General features: G+C 42.2%; 1 protein-coding gene across 8 annotated transcripts in view; it reads right to left on the reverse strand.

Annotated features, from left to right (window-relative positions):
- Positions 1-439: 439 nt before the first annotated feature.
- The window catches only part of MTUS1 (microtubule associated scaffold protein 1), a 164,092-nt gene continuing 144,739 nt past the window's right edge, over positions 440-19,792 (reverse strand). For 7 of the 8 annotated variants that reach the window (XM_006015860.3, XM_025207524.1, XM_025207527.1 and 4 more), the window contains 7 exons: positions 15,712-15,926; positions 14,541-14,646; positions 12,028-12,101; positions 11,814-11,909; positions 9,935-10,051; positions 5,978-6,075; positions 4,050-4,266 (listed from right to left, as the gene is read on the reverse strand). In XM_006015860.3, coding sequence (XP_006015922.1) covers positions 4,050-4,266; positions 5,978-6,075; positions 9,935-10,051; positions 11,814-11,909; positions 12,028-12,101; positions 14,541-14,646; positions 15,712-15,926 — 923 coding nt within the window. Of the gene's footprint in view, positions 4,267-5,977; positions 6,076-9,934; positions 10,052-11,813; positions 11,910-12,027; positions 12,102-14,540; positions 14,647-15,711; positions 15,927-19,792 lie in introns of all 8 variants that reach the window. The other variant, XM_025207540.1, reaches the window with a different exon arrangement.

Raw genomic sequence — 19,792 nt, forward strand, 5'->3', positions numbered from 1 at the left:
AGATGAGCTGCAGCTCCATCCCATGTCCTGCCCCAGCTGTGCAGAGCCTGCACCATACCCTGCCCAACTCTCTCCCTCACTGTAGGGGCCTTGATCTGTGCCCCCCATGCCTCTTCCCTTCCCCAGCCCTCCTCCCCTTTCCACCACAACAGACATACTAGCTGGACACTGCTGTACTGCTGTTCAAGCTGTCAGGCAGCATATCTGTATTGGCTGATATGCCTCCTTTAAAAAAAAATAATTATAATCAACTATTGTTATCAGCAATAACAGAAATCTCTATCAGCACACCCCTACTTCAATTATTAATATCTGTAGAAGAAGTTGGGCAACAAGGAAACAAAACATCAGTTAATTACTGCTGTCAGTCAAGATAACAGGAATGTTTTTAATTTTTAGGTTGATGGACAGATCAGACTAACAAAAAAAAAGCAGGTTGTTTCTTTCCAGGGCACAATTTTATTTCTGAAATTCACAAGCACAAGAGTTTGCCAACTACATAGGAACTAACAGTAAGAACATAAAATTCTATTTCTAATAATATGGTTCTGCTTGTAGAAAGTTTATAATTAGCATTTTGATAAAGTCCCCTGCAATATTTGATGATTAGGAAAAAAGTTGGAATAAGTCAAAGATTTGGGAGAGAACCCCAACACATACCACAAATCAAAGGTTTGGGGACATTAATTGACTGCTCTGCAGTTAACTGATCAGCAGTTTTTTCCTATGCAGGAAAACAGCAATCATTGTATGTAAGATTTCCCCTCCCTCCCCCGCTCCCCCCCCCAAAAAATCCTACAGCATTAACAAGCCAAGTGTTAGGATAGATGACCAACAGTGATTGCTAGCAAAATCCAGATTCTCCTTACTTCCGTCAAGAATTAGCAGAATGTTGACAGTGCCCTCAGACTCCTCAGCAGGGAGGGTTGGACTAGATGGCCTCTTGAGGTCCCTTCCAGCCTTGCTTTTGTATGATTCTGTGAGTTACACATACGTATGTGCATTAGTTAAAATGACCAAGAGAATACTATTCTTTGGTTTAAAATTAAGGATGATCTCTAAGGCTTTTGTTTCATGTCTTTGCCTTAATCAGATTAGACCTTTAAAAACCTGTTCATTGAAAAAATAAATCCTGAATAAATTGAGTACTTCAGTAAGATAATGGGGGCTCCTTAAAGAGTGGTTATGATTACACTAATTTTTGCCCATGCCAGGGGTTTTCAACCGGTCGCTAACTGGCCGCTGGGGGACTCCTTCCTTCTCAACTGGCCGCACACTGACCCAAAAAGGTTGAAAGTCCCTGTTCCATGTGTTTGGAATATACTATATACTCTCTCAGTATAAACAGCAAAGAAAAACATAGGGACCAAATGTGGAATTTTCTGATCATTAGCCAATAGTACTACTAAAAAAAAAAAGTTAGAGACTTTGTGATTATGCAGCTTGGCAAATTTAAATACATGTAAACCACCACTTAAATATAAAAAGAGTGATGTTCCTCTATGTCCATAGTTATAGAGAAAGAAAAACTCATTACTTCTGTGTAAACTCTCTTCTAGTAAACATAATAAATTTACATATCAGCAGTAAACTTTTCTACACAGTGGTAATCTTAACTATTGTTAGACAACCTTGCACTTGGAAGGCTTTCATGGTTTCACAGTTGTTAGGGGCTGGAAGGGACCTTACAGATCATGGGGTTCAGCCCCCCTGCACCTGGAGAAGAAAGACTGCTGAGATCAGATGACCCCAGCAAGATGGGTGTCAAGACGTTCCTCCTTAGTTTGAAGATTTTTAGATTTACACAAGCTGGAGATCTTAAATGAGTAAAAAAAGAATTTTATTTATTTTTAAACACTCAACTCAAATACACGTGATCTTTGACTTTATAGAAGAAAAAAAAAAAGAATACTCCAAGACGTACTTTAAGCCACGTTTCAGTCCACTGTGGATTTTTATAGTTAAGTTGTCAATTCCAGCAAAACCGATTAAGTGCTGACAGCACTTTAACTAGTGGCATATACAGGGTTGTAAAAGGGGGAAAAAGAAGAGGAAAAAGTGTTTCATAGAAGCGGCAGCACATTTCATTTGCACATTGTAGGAAGTTAAATAGAAATTTCATCATTTTAAAATTTAAATCACAAGCTTGAATGCATTACAATTTTAGTTACATAATGCTACAACTTGCTTAGGCACCTGTGTTCCTTATGCAGGGCCAGCATTTTTATATCCTAGATGAAGTGTTTGGTTTGAAGTGCTTGTGAAGTATAATTTCCTAAACACCTCCTTTTTATCCACTGGATCCCTGTTCCCAGTCTACAGGAAGATGCACAGATCCAGAATGTAGCCCAAGATTTATCATCTTGGATGACTGTAACTACCTTTGACTAACAACACTGACTATATAAAAAGAAGAAAATGTCCCTGGAGTGGTATTTAAAAGCCACCCCAAGCTATTGCAGAAACAACATTCTATAACTGTAACTAGAAGTAGAATCCATACATGTCAAGAGGTATGCGATCTTAAAATAAGGTCCGACCAAAACAGCAGTAACAAGACAAAACATGCACTGTGACTACCTTAATTTGAAGCATAGTTTAAAATGTTACATGAAACACTGATACCCTCAACAACAAACAGACAGGATTGTACCAATTCAAAGGGACTTTGTAGAGGGCATAAACCTCTGACAGAATAACATTTGGAAACAACTGAAAAATACCACTCGTTGGGGAGGTGCGATGAAATGGGTTGTAGAATCATATGCAGATCTTGTCTTTTTCTTCTGGACATTATCTAGCCATAATTTCTGAAAGTTAAAATTACAAGCAACAACACTTTATAAAAAAAATTGTCACAATGAGAAACAATACTGGTTGACTGCTTTTAAGACTTCCTTTTAACAAGAAACTAGTCATGATACCTTTGAACATGATCCTACTTTTGACTCTCTCTCTCTCCTTGGCTTTCAAATCCTGTATATCAATTAGATCAGAACTCATGTTTTCTCTGCAGGTGACCTCAAACTGACATGCAGTACTGGTTAGGAAGTAATGGCTGCTTATCCAGGAGGGTTTTTCAGCTGGTAAATCCCCAGGTGCATCTCCACCACTCTTTTAAGCCTGCAACAAGCCTAGCAATTTTAAAGTTTTGCTCTCTAATCATAATAAAACTAAGCAAGTTGTGGAGAAAGATTAAAAGGAACCATCATCTGGTTTTCTCACCTTTGTTTCAGGAAGACAGTGTTCTAAAAGTGAACTTTCTCCTGAAAACTGCAATATGGCTAAGAATTGCATGTGAATAGAGGAGCTAAAATCCACGGACAACATGGCTGGAGTTTCAACTCTGAAAATCAGATTAAATTTTCTCTTAAAATGTCATCCAAAATTGCATGATAAAGTGGGCAGACAAACAAGTTAAACAGATAAAGCATTTCCTGCCATTGTTCTCTTGAACCAAAGCTGAAAGATAAAAGGGAAACTAACCTGTAATACAAGTGGCAGTTTCTCTTCATCCCCAGTTAAGGGTAATCTTTGATAAAACATGCATATTGACAATATTTATTAATAAAGTACATGTCAATGTCTATTCTTCAGCTTTTATCCCTATTACATACACAGCAAAGGCAGCGGCATCAGACATGCACGTTACATCCATTCCATTCGCACACCACACACACAGCCTCAACGAAAGGTGTCTGTGATAAGGAACATATAAAGGTTGTGATCTTTATCTATAAGCCCCTGAGCATTTTTTTCCCTTATAGTTAGGTGAAAAAGGCAATGAACAAGGTTCTCTTGCTCTCTAAGTGCTTTGTGCAACAACGTTCATAGAGGTCATTATGGAAGTCTTTTTGGAGGAGAAATATTAAAAGTTTCACTCCCATATTTTCAGTATTTTATAGCCATTTGCCACAGCAATAATTTCCAGTTATATTTCAGTCATACTTGGCTAATATAGCTTTTGCTCCCATGATTAAAGTTATGATCAGTTCTGCAGATCACAAATGAAATGCTGTTATGCAGTCTCCCCCTTGTATCAGAAAAGGTCATCTTGGTGATACTGTAGGATTAGAGAAGGTGCCAGAATTCCTTGGAGACTGAAAAGGCACTGATGGAGAACTGGGCGACAGTTTTCTAGGGCTGCAAAGGTCCCCATTATGTAGTTTCCACAGCAGTTCTTCGTTTTCCATTGACAGACGTTTGTTTACTTTTGATTCTTTCTCTAGAGATTCCTGCAGGACTGCTTGCTCTGTGGAAAGTTGCCTGCAAAAATAATACAATGTAAGTGCACTTGCTTCAGTTTAATGTTTATAGCATCCTACCCATTTTGGAAATAGCATCATTCCCTATTCTACTCGAAGATAAGTTCTTTGTAAGGAGGAATGAATGGATTTGTTCACATGGAGAAAACTAGCAGTTTGTGGTAACATGCCCACACAATAGCTCCTTGATCTGAGCCTTCAAGAGGCTGAGAAGCGAAAAACATGGCCCTGATCCAAAACAAAAACCTAATCTTATCTGTTTCATTGCAGGAGTACTGAAGTGAGCCAGCCCTTTTACTAAGTGTTGGGTAGTTTTTAGGGTATCTTAAATTTTAGTTGCTATTTGATGGCAGCTGAAAGGAATATCTCCATAAGGCAGGGCAGATCTTAACGTAGCCCCCTGTAAGAAATCAACTTCTCCTCCTCGCAGTGAAATACCTGCATAATTTATCTGCACTTCCTAGCCTCCTTCACTTTGGTGAGGCAGTCCAGATGAGCAGAGTCAGAAATACAGTCAGACCCTGTTTATTTGTGTTGAGTAGCTGTGGGACAATAGTCAAGAGGCAGTGTAACACTAACTTTTGATTAAATAGTGCCAATAGTCATCTGTTTTAAGCAGTTACTTTGTTTTGTTTTTTTAAAGCAGATCTTAATTAAAATAGCAGTACAACACTTAAGGAGAAGGGATCTAGCAGGACACTAAGGGCACAGACAGAAGTGACAATTTTCACCTGATCTGGCCACAGAAAGCAGTCTATAGCTATGATCAAGCACAAGTGCATGGCTTCAGACTACTTCAGAAATGGACAATCAAGTGAAAATCTGAATCCTCACTGCATGAGGGGTAAAATGAAGATGTTTCAAAACACAGTGCCTTCTGTAACTTCTGCCTGCACTGCCTCCCCAGCCTGTTGATCTTTTCAGAATGGGAGGGGAGAATGGGAGCTGAGGAAGTTTGGTCTAGGGTTTTCTCAGCCCCCACTGGAGGTTGGGGTAGGTGTACTGGAGCCCCCTTAAAGTGGGGGGCAGGGCTCCAATTCACACAGCCCCACCCTCCAGCACCAGGTGGGAACCCTAGAATGGGCTCCCACTGCTCCCTTCCCCACACCCCCCCTTTTCTGGAAACAGCCTGAGCTGGCAGGGAGGAGGGAGTCTTGCTAGGGGAAACTGGCTGCAGGCTCCCAGCCAGCAGCTTGATTCCTCTCCCCCCTAGAGCCAACAGCGCACTTCTGTTTGTTCCAGGGGATCGTCATAACTCGGAACGCTTCCTGCAAAGCATTCTCAGTTACAGTGGGGAGCCGTGTTTCTGTCTGAACCCTAACATAGTGTTCCCAAGTTGCTTAATTCTCAGGTAAGTATTCTCGCTGAAGTATTGTGAGCATTCAGGACAGCACCATAGACTAAATCTGTGCATTTGCCCAGGGGAAAGAGCTAATCAAGCTTTATAAGAACATTTACGATTTGATGCTCATTGCTTTACGGAGCCTCCACACCCATATGCTCACCACCTTCTCAGGAAGGGAATGATATTTGCATATAAGCCCAGACAAGTAAAAATGCACACTGTGTGTCAATCGTTCAAGGAGTGATACTTTGGGTGTGAGGGTTTTTTTGTTTGTTTGTTTGTAATCTGGAGAAAGATGCTGTTTTTCACATGCCAAAAAAAAAAAAAAAAAAAGTATTTGCACCAGTTGATATCAACTACAAGTCACCTGGAAAGTTCCACGTGTTTGTTCATCCGAGCTTTTAATTCTTCATTCTCCTGCTGAACCTTCTTCAACCTATCCATTAAGGTTGTGTTATTTTCCCCCTTTAATATATGGAGGTAGAACAGTTTATTCAAGTATATTAACTGTATGAATGGCTAATGCATATTAATAAACCTAAAAATCAGACTTTATTATACTATGTATAATGATACCTAGAATGACCTTCAGGAAAAGTAAGTCACATGACTAACTTAGTGCTGTATAGCAGCCAAGCTGCCCGTGTAACCCAAGAGTCTGAGTGGACCATGTTGCCACATGCTTTGATGGGCTGCTCACTAATAAAGGCTGGATCAAGTTTCCACTGCTTGAATTTCTAGGCAGTTCAGCAGATGGCTTACATGTGAGATCACTATGCAATACATAGTCTAGGGGTGACTTGAAAATGACCAAATCAATTATGTTCTCCTTCTATAAACTAGTGCTCCTTCCACTCCCTACTCTCACCCTCCAACACCTACAAATATCAAATCTGCACTAGCAGAAGTCATCTGATATGGTAAGTGTGTAGCTTCTCTAAACATTGCAGAATTTTTTCCTAATCATCAGCTGTAGAATGGGTTCACTTGAATGGATTTCTTACAGTTGACATCTTTAGTCAAAAGAGACACTGTAGACACCAGTCCTTCAAAGACCACAAATACTTGCAAGCTTCTAGAGTTTCCCATGTACACAGTTAGGTATCTGATGGTATATAAGACAACATTTGACTCCTCACAAAAATGCAATGGCTAACTGGGGCCAATGCTCCTCATTATTCAAGCCCCTGCTTTCTGCACTGAAAGGCAAGATTTCAATGCTAGGTTGAGTGTGAAAGCTGTACTCAGGGCCCTGTTTCTGCTTAGGGCCATTATCATGAAAGATTAAACAAAATGCTATCTAAAAAGCAATTTCATGTTAATATGGACAAGAACCGACATGGAGACAGCGTACAAAGAACATAGTAATGATAATTTGGTGATCTGAAGAAATTGGAGTATATGAAAACTGGTCTACAGAGGTTTTTTCAATTCCAGGTGAAAAAGTGCATGTTACCTCATTGTCAAGATAGCTGAATGATGGATACTTGTGCTTCATGCTAATTGGTTATTTCCTTTTCTGTTTTAATAAACTCAGACATGACAATATGAACACCTGCCTGATGGGCACTTCCAAACAATGCAGTTCAGAGCCATGCACAATCCCCCACAGGGCATGTCCAGATGAGCGTGCGTGTGCTTCTTGCAGCCTTTCAAAGCCCTCTGAGCAGCTGCAAGAGGCACATCTGGGAACAAAAAAATTCCCCACACTGCAAATTTGCAGTGGATATCCTCTGCAATATCCATAGGATATCCAGGGGTCAAAAAATGCCTTAGGCAAAAAAAGCAGGGCAGGGCACAGTCCGAGGCATGTGGAGGACCCGAGACAACTGGAGGCTCGGGTCCTCCACAGAGATGATCACAGCCAGAGTGTCTCTATGGCTGGCCCTCACCCCAGTGCTTTGCATGCTGACTGCCCGTGCAGGGCAGGCAGAATGGCAGCCTCAGGGAACTAAACCCAGGATCCATGCAGGTAAGTGGTGGGGGGAGGCTGGAGGAGGGGACCACTGGGGGACCCCTGCCAGCCCCATCCCCCACCTATCATGGGAGCCCCCCCCACACACCAGCTGCTGTCAGGGTCACTCAGGCCTCCTGGCAGACCTTCCCCACACAGCATGGGACAGTGGGGACTGGCCCCAGCTGCTTGGCACCAGCACCGCCACTGCCCCATCGTACGGGTGTGGCACAGGTAAGCAGGGCTCTGCATACTGCGAGGCAGGCTGGGGCCACTCGGAGCGAGCAGTGCCGGGACCCAGGTGACAGCCACGGTGGCCCCAGCCGCCTGACAGTGCACGAAGCTGCACAGCACCCTGCCAACTTAGGCTGGACCTGCATGATGGGGCAGTGGAAGTACAGGTGGCTGGGGCCAGTCCCCACTGCCCTGTGCTATGCAGGGGTGCTCTGCCAGGAGATCCCACTGACCTGGACAGCTGCTACTGCCAGTGAGAGCGTGGAGCTTTTTCATTTGTTTGGGGGTTTTTTAAAAGTGCGAGGAGGCTGGGGCCAGGTGGGGCAGCCATCAGGGGGCCTGGGAGTGCAAACAGGATGCTGGCCCCAGGCTCCTCCCCCTCGTTTCAGCCAGGCAGGGTCATTTTGCCCCAAGTGGCACAACTTGCCCCCACCAAAAATGCATGCATGGGCACGTGTGCTGAAGCAAAAAGCCCTGGCTCAAATTTGCACCACTTCTATTTGAGCTGCTGAAAGCACAAGTGCCTGCATGGTGTGGATGCCCCCACAGGGTTGGGGGGATTTTTTTTGGTTTTTTTTTTCCAAGTTACAAATTATTTGTAAAGATTGAGTATTTGTAAAAAAAATAAATAAATAAAAATACCTAGTACAAATTAATTTATAAATTACATAAAAGTCCAAAAACAAAATAAAAAAGAATTAGCCATTCCCCTATCTTTCTCCTACTTGAATGAAAATGCAACACCAAATGAAGTTCATTTTGTAAGGACTCCTGCAGTTACCAGTTAAACTATCTGGAAAGAGGTAGAGGCGCAAATTTCTTGTTGAATTTGGTATGTGTTCTACCACCATATTTACCTGAAAAAAGATCAGTTTTTTCCCCCTCTGGTTGTTAGGGTGTGGGGGGGGGGCCTAGTCTTATAATAGCATACAGGAGAATCTCACTAAATAAACGGTCTATCTTTAAACTGCTGTGAAACACTTAAACGCAGCTAACACTGAGCATGACTATACAACACATTGCCCATCTTGGGCAAATCAGCCTTTTCTTCTCTAAATGCTTGCAAAAGGATTTCCTTGGGCACATATGCTGATGGGGACTTTTTCTGTAAAAAAATTGTATCAAGTCAAAGCAGTCAAATCAATTCCAAATCCGTGAGTCATTCAAAAACCACGTGTGGTCCTGCTCCCGACAAGCATGCTCCAGTCTCACTTGGAGCTTCAGATGCTTGCAAATCTTTTGGCAGGCAGCCTATGTGCAGGCCCAAGCCCAGAGGCTTGGGATTCAGATCCCTCTACATTTCACTTGCCTTCAGCTGCATGGCCACAGGAGCAAGTAAGAGAGGAAATGATGGGGACGGACAGACGGACGTGGACATGGACGTGGGTGTGTGTGTGTGTGTGTGTGTGTGTGTGTGTGTGTGTGACCCACCTATCTGAACAAGACACGTGGTAGGTGCTGATTAAGCACAGCCTCCCTCATTGCCGACTCTTTTTAAGTCATGGTGAGCCATGACACAGCATACCTAGAATCCCTCTGTTGGCCCCTCTTGCAGTCCCATATGATTACTGTGGCCATGCTGTCCATGAGGTGAAGCCACACCAGGTTGCCTTGTGCCTCATCTACACATAAATCTTTGGAGTTTTCCAGGACTTGTGAAAAGAAAACCACGACTCCAGTCATGAGTGTGGGCTAATTAGCACATTGCCACCCCCAGAACAAAGGATCAATCTGGAGTATACACACATACTGAGCAGTAATGAGCTGTGGGATCACCATGGAGAGCAGGGCCACACTAGTCATATGTGCCAGGCTGAGAGACGGCACAACAGGATTCTGGGTGAACTGTATTCAATGTTGTGGCTCACCATGGCTTTAAACACTGTTAGCTCTAGTGGGGACCAGCCCAGTGAACTATGTGGTAAATCACGAACCTTTTGGCTTTGAGCTAATACCATGCATAGTTTATATTAAGTAAGTATGTGCCCAAGTGTTGCTTAAAATTGTGTTTATGAAACACCTGTGTTAATCTGATTTAGCTTAGTGGGTACACATGGCCATCATGAATTTACTATCAAAATCTAGTATGTTGGGGAAAAAACAGCTGTAAACCTCCTGTCTCCAAAGGAAACTCACCAGTCTTTCCATCTTCATCAATTTTATATCTTGCTGATGTAGTTTCTCATTCTTGATCTCCAACACTGCTTTCAGACTTTCCAGTTCTTGTTCCAGATACATAATCTGAGGATTTTTCTGAAAAGGGGGAAAAATGAGTTCACTTATTTCCCTGAATTCCAGACACATTTTTAATCACATATGTTAAAATAATGTATACAGACAAGGCTTGTAAATAAAGAGTTGTCAGATTGTTGAAGTCTTAAACTATATAGTTTTGATTCAGGAGGAAAAGCTAGCATACTTTCCCTTTGGACTCCTTTTGCCCTTCAGAAGAAAAGTTTTAAGGATGCCTGTCACAATCCTCAGTATGATCTGGGGGTTCATGGCATGTCACAACTGGTTTCTTATGTTTATTTCACTGGTATGGCATGTGTAGTCAGTATATTGCTTTAAGATTTTGATCATGGTTTAGCCAAGTAAAAAGAGAGAAGGCAAAACTGCTAAACATCTCTTGCTATTGTGACGCTAGGGCAAGGACAACAGCTACTCCAAACTGGACAGAAGACTCCACTGGTAGGACGGACACCCAAGTTGTCGGTTTGTGATGGGGAAAAAAATAATAACAATAACCAATAGTAAAAGCATCTGAGAAACGACCCTTTAGCCAGAGAAAATATCAGATGCCCCGGGAACAGAAATTTCGGGAGGACTCTGAGACTTGTCTGAAATTGGAACGATGCTGATGGAGGAGGGAGAGGCCACTGGCTGAGATATTTTTCAGAGGCCATCTGTAAGGTGGCCAGGGTCTTTGAATTTTCTCAGGCTTGGAGAAGTCCAGGTCCCCAGCCGTCAAGGCTGGCAGGATCAGGGAGGCCAATCTCTGAAAATACAGGTAGGCCTTCTGAAGGACTAGGTGATAGATGAGAGGGTAAGAAACTTTAATTGTCTTTTTGTTCCGTCTTCAAACTTAGGTTCAGTTTTTCTTATATAATTATTTTTCCTATATAATAAATCCTTTTGTTGTTTGTCCCCTTAGCGATTGCCTGTGATGAAGAATGATATCTGAGTGATGATAATCCAAGAATACCCATTCTTTGGAAAGGGGAACCTAAAATTTGTTTTACAACCCAGGCAAAACTCTATCAAATGTAGGATAAGCAGTGGGAAAGCAGGGAGAAACTAAGGGAGTCCACAGATGGGTTTACAATAGCTCACTTTAAAATCAATCTTTCAGGAACATTCTCTAGGAAAAAGTTTGCAGCCTAATCCAAGGAAAAGAAGTTTCTAGTCAGAAAATAAATTCATTTTATTTCTATGAGATTAAATATTTTTGGAATGAATTACTATTACTATAAACTTGGTCTGCAATAGCGCTCCTACCTCCACTGTAGGCTGCAAATAATTCCAAAACATTTATTTTCTTAGTCATAAGCACAAAAGGAGATTAGACGAACAAATATTTAACAAAATATTTAAGAGTCACTCAGATGTTAGAGTAATTTAGGTAGGGTAATTTTTTTTTTTTTTGGCATATGCAACTCAAAAGCCACTGAAATTTAGACTTGGAAAAGTTGCGTGTAGTTCATCCTCACTGCTTTCAGTCTGAAAGTAACTCTTTAGAATTTACCAAGTCAGCTTAGTGTCAGCCAGCACTGCCCTGGGGCGCTACCTGTCTATGCATCTGCAAAAAATAACCTTTTAAATATTTTTGTTTAGTTTTGAAAACAAAGCAAATGCATTAAAGCTGAAGATCCATCATGAATATGAGCCATGTTATGAACAGCAGCGTAATTTCCTCAAAGTGAATTAAATCAGTTAGTACATGGAATGCTAATCAGAGATGCAGCACTTGGTTATGTTGTTCATTTAAAAGTTTGTGTTCAAAGTCAAGACTTACAAGATTTGCTTTTTCTTTGGCTATTCGTTTTTGCTCTTCCAATTTCAACTTTTCATTCAGAGAGTCATTGTCCTGTTTCAATTCATCTATTTTTTTCTGGGGGAAAAACAAAAAACCCAAAAAGGTCAAACCAGTAATTGAGTGCTTATATCTTCTATCACGTAGCTCCCGCTTGTTGCAAAAAGACTTGTTTTGAGGCGAACCCCAAACAAACCTCTAATGATTCCTGTTTCTCTCTAAAGGAAGCCTCAAGTGATTTCCTTTCCAGTTCATGGGCATTCTTGAGTTCTGAAACAAGTACCAAATTTGTATAATTTTAGATTATTGCACAAAACCCCCCCATATTTTAGAATATTCATTAGTTCAAAGGATCATAAGTATACATGCAACAATAGTAAGGAAACAGTAAAATTAGTAATGGTTATTACTGCTTGCAAACCAGATGAGCAGTCCATTTGCTTTTTAAGCATTTGTTGATCAATCTTCATATGTCCACACTACATGTAAATTGCCCACTTAAATGTCAGTTTGGAAAGTATTGAACTGTACGCAACATATGCACTGAGTAATCATCTGGCAACCAACCAACCAAACAATAAACATGCATGCTAAATCAGACCAGGACAACACTGCTAGAGACAGCTGTAACTGATTCATCAAATATTTCAGAGATCTCTAAAAGAAGAATTAAATTTCCAACTTTGTAAGAAAGTGGACTTCTTAGGACTTGCTCCTCAGATGTGATGGGTGTTTCACCAGTGATTTCAGTGAAAGCAAAAACTGAGTCAATAGAAAATAGTAAGGATGAACAACTTCAACTAAAACATAGTAAATTAAGATGCGCCACAGTCTTTAGAATCAGCAAGTTGCCTTAAAGGAACAGCTACAGACTGATCAGTCATCTTTCCCCTATCCACCCCCCAGGGGGAGGAACCGAATTCCAGATCTTGGTTCTGAGCTACTACCAGGAAGAAGAGTCAGCCAGAGAAATTCCCATTCTGACCTGGAAGGATCTAAAAGTGTCTTCACTGTATCCAGTTTCAAAGAAAGTTGATTTTGTGTGGTTCCTTAACACCTATCAACAAAACTAGAAGCAGTGATTATGTCACTGAGCTCAAGATTTTGAAAGTAGTCAAGTTGACAGAGACATTTGCTAAAAAAGACAGAGAAAGCATGCTTCTACATCTCTTGGACTGCTTTAAGAGTTCTCAACATAACTACCCATTGTTTAACAGGCTGGCTCTAGACATTAATCCAATCGTGTCATTACCTTCCTTGCACAATGAAGACATAGGCCACAATGTGTGCACGGCTACCTATGCATAGGGCAGGCTGTCAGGAGGAAGAAAAAAGGGGTAACATCTTGCACTGCTGCTGCTGACCAGCAGGGGGAGATCTCTCTGGTTAGCAGTACCACTGAAGGATTTAAATGACTCTACTATTAGAGTCATCACTGAGGACCCCCCCCCAGTCTCCCTATGAAGCAAGTTTGGGGAGGGGAAATCCCCCCCTCAGTTCCCCCCACCGGCACATTAAGCTGGGGACACCCTGCCTGGCCACAGGCAGCCCAGATCTCCTAGGCCAGTATTTCTCAACCAGTAGGACATGAAGGCCATCTAGGTGGGATGTGGAGAAGTGGTGGGCTTGCCACCAGCACTTCCGGGTTTACTTGTAGACCAGCTGCCAGGGGACTCTCCAAGCTCATCTTATCGTGGTGGGACCAGGGGTTTTGGGACCAATGGTTGGTGGGATGAAAGTTGGAAAAGGTTGAGAATCGCTGTCCTAGGCAGCAGCATGCAGAAGGCAGGGAGGGGAAACCCCCAACTTCCCCTTACCAGGGCAGGGAAGGAGACTGCAGTACCCTGCCCAGCCACGAGTGCAGTCTGATGTGCTGGGCCAGGGAGGGCGGAGGAAGCAGGGGCCAGAAATCTCCCCCCTCCCCTGTGTTTGCTGCTGCCCAGGAGACCAGGGATGCACTGTGGCTGGGCAGGGTATCCTGGTTCTGCTCCAGCCAAACAGGGTGTCCCTGGCTTCACACATGGGTGAAGGCAAGTTGGGGGAGATTTCCCTTCTCCCTCCTCCCATGCTTGCTGTTTCCCAGGAGATCCAGATGTGCTGTGGTAGGGCAGGTATCAGCTCATCTGCTCCGTGCTCATACAGTAGGTAGAGAGCAAGGGGGTGTATTCCCCTACAGAGTGCTGCTGAGTAGGGGAAATGAACCTAGTGCTCAGAGTTATGTTGGGGCAGGAGTTTCCTCCTCTTCCCCCCCACACAAAGCAGCTTACACTGGAGATGGAGCAATGCATCCTGGGATGCCAGAGGGCCTGCATGTTGCTCTCATGCAATGTATTCCTTGCTACAGATGAAAATTAAAGCTGGATATCAACCAGCTATAAAAGTGAATACGCATTTTCGAGGTCTAACTTTATATCTGGTTGGAGCTTTGAACAGCATGACAGGTGCTTTGCAAGTGTAGCTGGTCTCAGTTAATTATGCAATTAACTAGTTAATTGCACAATATCTGTAACATGTCAAGGGAGCCCCAGATAGAGGCTTGAACATAAAATAAAACTATTCAGTCCCAAAAGAAGAATGTCAGCTAATGATTAACAATGCTGTTCCTGATTGGTAGGAACAATGAGAGCATATTAAAATGGCACATTTACTTGAAATGTTTATCTGTGTAGCTCATCTACTGCCACTACTTGAGAGAAAAAACACACTTACCTGAAAAAGAGGATTCATATTCCTTCTTCAGCTCTTCTATTTTTTCTGAGTGGCTGGTTTCAAGTTCTAGCTTAAAGTTTTCATGTGTAATGTTTAAATTGTCAACCTGCAATATGAAAGCAAGTTTTTAGGAGGGTTTCTTTATTTTGTTTTTAGTATCTTTCACATGTGCAGAACTGGAATTTTAAATGACAAAGTGAAGGGTAAATTCACATGCAGCAGCCTTTTTACCCAGTAAACAATACAAAGGAAGTTTCTTCAAGTAAAAGCCAAAGTCAGCCAACAACCCACTGATTTGGAATATCCCCAACTCCAGCGCTTTATAAAAGTCAAATGTACTGACTAAACTAAAAATAACCTCACTGTTCACATAACTGCTGAAGTGGCATATAGTGTGGTCTAGAGGTAGCACATAGAAATAAATAGTGTAAGACAGAAGAAAATAAACCATCTGCAGTGCTTTGTAGATTTGAAAAATGCTTAGGACTTGCTGAAAAACAGGTTTCATCACACAGGCTTAAGGCTGGCGAGCTGGAAGGCATCTGAATTCCTTGTTGCCAATTTTTTTTCCTGCTACACCTTTTAAACTACTGTAGATACAAAGCCATCATGAATTTGTAGCAAATTCCTATTAACAAACCATGGGATTTCAGCACCCTCATTTAAGGATCTGAAAAGCATATTTTAGTTTGAAACATTTTATAGTTATGATTAAGTGGAATTTAATCTTAAAGTAACGATTCAACTGGTCCCATTATCAGACAAAAACTGTGATTGATGGGAGACCGACAGAGTAGACAGAAATGAATTTTTTTACACACTTTTTAAAACCTGTATACAACAAATAAGCCAGAAAACCTCTAGCTGGGATGTGAATATCCCTTACACAGAAAGCTTCCACAGCTCTATTCTCCAGGGAACATTTCTAAATCAAATGTCGCTGACTTGCATAGGTGACGGAAGCCTGGGGCTAATGGGGCTTAGCCCCCTCAAACGCAGCTCCACTGCTCCAGCACCACTACCATACCCTGCTGGCCCAGCATCGCACCCAGTGTGCCACTCCACTTTCGCATGTGGGAGGGAGGGGCGGGGATCAGGTGAGCGCGCCACACTCCGCTCCCCACCTTTCCTGCCCCCCCCAATAATATTTTCTTCTGCCACGTATGCTGACCTGCTTTTGAAGTTGTTCTTTATATTTTTCAGCTTCTTCAATGCAGATACTTTGTAATTTCTCACACTCAGCAGTGTAAAACTCTTTAAGCCTTTCCTCCAGCTCCGCTAGATCATTTTGGTGTTGCTGATTTAGCTTTTGCACGAATCCTTCGTAAGCAGCTTGTAACTCATTCCGGTCTTTCTCCAATTTCTCACAAGCTGCAGAAGTGGTTACTGAAAAAGTGGTCAAAAATTGTTAAAGCCTACTATAATTCTGCTACTTCATCTCCAAACACTAAAGACAGCAGTGGACATTCCACATCAGACTAAGATTAGGACACAAACAATATGGTTGTAAAAATTAGTGACACTTTCAGGGCTATTCTACAGGCTGCTCTCCTGAAGAGCTCCTGGAAAATATATTAAAAATTTATAAACAGATTAGAGTAGATAGACAGACATACAGACCGCTCAGTTCTGTAGCGAGATAAAAATAAATCACGTAAAGTAGCAAATCGAGTTAAAGCTTCATTATAGCATTCTTGTCCATGCAGTGAATTTTCTGTATCTTGAACTATCATGTTTGTGGGTTTGGTTTTTTGGGGGTTTTTTTTTTCCTTCCTGTTTTTGCCTTTTTTGTTTAATCAAAAAAAAAATTGGGGCACAGCTCAGAGCCCAGGGACCTCTCTCTCCTGCCTTCTAGGGCAGTGCCCATCTCAGTGAGCCCCACAGCAAAGCCTGTCTCTGACAGGGCTCCCAGTATGTCAGCCATGGCAAGGCAAGTAGAAAGTATTCTAATTTCTGGCTAGCCCTTGGCTTGCTCATTACAGCACTCTACTGGGAAGAGGAAGATGACAGTCCAAACGCCCCTACGGCAGGGGGAGGGATAGAACGGGAAGAAACAAGCCCTAGACCTTAGTCATCCACTCCTGGGCAAGTGCCCATCAAAAAGTCATTTGTGATGGATTCTTGGCCACTGAAATCTTGAGTATTCATATAATTTCCTGAACATTCTCAGGAGAAAAAGCACTGCAATGAAGCAAAGTGGCCAACAAAGCATGCTCAGGAGGACAAATCTAGTCAAAGGCAGAAATTGGATCTAAAAATCTGTGCAAGTGACACTAAACATCATTTGTGTCAGCTCTGGGTGGCTAAATAGCATTGGACACCTGAAATGGAAATAGGGTTTAAGCTGCTTGATACTTACTCCACTGCCTCCCCTCACTGCCTACCCCTCTACCACCTGGCCTCCTAACACCTGCCTCCATGCAGTGGCAAGGGGGGTTACTTTAAGATGACCCTCCAATAATTCGATTCTATACATAGAAAAATATAGAAAATGTATAAATTGTCTATGTATAGAATCGAATTATTGGAGGGTCATCTTAAATTCAGAGTTGTCTTGAAGTCAAGTAAATACAGTAGATTTCTTGCAAAAAAAGCTTTGGGATTTTGTAGGCAAAATTAGTTTTGTGATTAGAATTAGTTCCAAGTACAGATAATGATGCAGCAATGCGTCTTACTGACATGGCCAGCAGGAGGGTTCACTTCTGAGGCCAAGCGAGTGTTTGAAATTAAACATTTAAAAATCTGACAAGACTGCCAAAAGAAAAAGGGCAATATTCAAAGAAATATTTGCTGCAAGTAGTTTACACAACCTACAAACTTATGTACAAAATAAGAGTAAGAACAGTATGTCACTGCACAAGACAATATATTGAAATACATTAAAAGACCAGCTGTGAAAAGAAAAAAGCCAACCAATTCCCTATTTTAACCACTCACTGATGGTAATTTGACCAGCAAAGAGAAAGCCTTTACTCATTCACACTCTTTTGGAGAGGTTTGTTAAACCCAATGTTTGTTTTTCCTTATCAAAATGGTCTTTAAAGTTAGCTTTGAAAGAAACTCCTTCAGATACTAGAGGATGCTTTCCATCAAAGTAAAACCACCTGTGGGGCTTGCGTTTGTTTGGGGTTGTTTTTTGGTTTATTTTTACAAAATTTTCAACCCTTTAATAATAATACACTCATTAGACAGATAGAAGCTTCATAGTTTTCATGTTTCACCATTGACTGCACTGTTCCTCCCTCTCCAATAAAAGCACTTCCCTCCACAGATCCATATTTCAACCATGCTGCCATTACATTTAATGGAAGTTGAACTAAGCAAGGTTACAAATGCAGAGAACAAGTACAAGAGGAGATAAATGGCACAAGAGCCAGAGATGAAAGAAATACTTTCCACTTACCCATTAAGTCACTTCACTTGAGATTGCAGCACTCAAGCACTATTTCAAGCCTTCAAACTATGCTTCTTACTATAAGAAGCACTATATTTAGCAAGTACAAAGTAAATTGACTGCACCTTTCAGACAGTTAGGTCCAATAGCATTTTCTGCCACTTTGCAGCAGCCACCCACCCTGCACTCCTCCCCTCACCGCAATTAGTATGGAGAAAGTATTACAATATTTAGGCTATTTTACACCTTCCCATTGTAAGGGACTCTTGTAATTAACACCTACTCTGTTTGTAGAAGGCCTTTGAAATTTGGCAAAGAAATATCGTTTTTGGTCCCACAAAATTCCTTTCAGGTTTAACAGTCAAATAAAGTGCCATCCCCATCTCACTTATGTTCAACAGAAAGATTTTGGAAGTATGGCAGGATGAAAATTGAGACGGGGCATTCTAGATGAGCAGACCTGCACACCATACACTACATGAGTGATGTTTGGAAGGTTTAAAAACAGGGCTAGGCAGAAGAGCTCAGCCAAACTTCCAGTCCCCATACCATTCTCTCAGACTCGGCATGGGGAACTCAGCAGCTTATGCCTCCCAAGGAAGAATGACATTGTGCGAGGTAGATGACCCCCACTCCACTCCATATCTTTTGTAAGTCAGGATGGGCTGAGCACCCTTCTCCTTCAACCATGCTTTGAATCAAGCACATAGGCACAATCAACTCATCTCCTTGCCTGCTTGCTTCAAGACACTCAAAAGTAATTCAAATGCTTGCTTAGTATCGTCATCTCCAAAAGTGACACGTGACTACTCAGAGGTCCTCTCTTCCCAAGGAAAGACTTGTTAACAAATGAAACAGGAAGCTCAACAACATGGAACTCCTCCTTTGTTTACTATGGACCTTCTCTAAAATTTTGCCAGGAACTACTTCCTTACGGCTTCACCCACACTGGGTATAAAGGCCTGTTGATTTGCCTATTGCCTTGGAAAACTGCTTCTCACCAATGAGTCATGCCCCCCTCCCCCCCCCATGGGATGTTTGAAATTGAAAGTTGTAAAACTTTCTAAAATAAAAAAAAATTCTTCACCTGTTTCTTACATGCTGAAACTTCAAAACCCAAAGCTTCTCACAAGCATTCACATGTTAGAGACTGTTATTATCAGATTTTCTTTTTTTACTCCTGCTTTTATAGTGGATGTAATGATGAGAAAAATTTTACACTGCAATTAAAGGATTGTCAACTAGCAAGTCTGGAGAAACACTGCCTAAGTATGTCAGTTTCAGGCTCCCCATGTAATCTATTAAACCAGCCTTTAGCCTATGGGCCAAATCCAACCCACAGCAGCATGTCATCCAGCCCACAGGGCTCCCCATGTCTCTAGAAATCTGGTGGCAGGGGAATAGTGGCACTCCTCTCCCACTACCAAATCTCCAAATGTGTGGGAAGTCCTGTGCACAAAGTCCGGCACCCAATCCCAGCACATAGAGCTGAGCCCCAGGGCCCAATCCTGGCATGCCAGGGACAGTGCCATGTCCCTAGTACCAAACCCAGTACACAGGGAACAGGAGGGTGTAGTGCCAGGTCCCAAGGGTCCAGTCCTGGCACAGTGGGGCTTGACAGTGCCGCCAGGCCCCAGGGCTCAATCTAGCTCGCAGACAGGCCCCGTGCTTCTCATCTGGCCAGCAGGGCCAAAAGGCTAAACACCATTGTATTAAAGTATTTTCAGGATGTTCTGTCCCCAGATCAGTGTTGCTAACTAGGCTAGAAACAGTCACCTAATGGAGCAATTCAGCTGTAGGTCACTCCTTGTCCTGCCCTTGATGGTATGGGTCAAGGGATGATGTGATCTTTCTGCTT

The sequence above is a fragment of the Alligator sinensis genome, unplaced genomic scaffold, assembly GCF_000455745.1.
Source record: "Alligator sinensis unplaced genomic scaffold, ASM45574v1 scaffold528_1, whole genome shotgun sequence".
NCBI lineage: Eukaryota > Metazoa > Chordata > Crocodylia > Alligatoridae > Alligator > Alligator sinensis.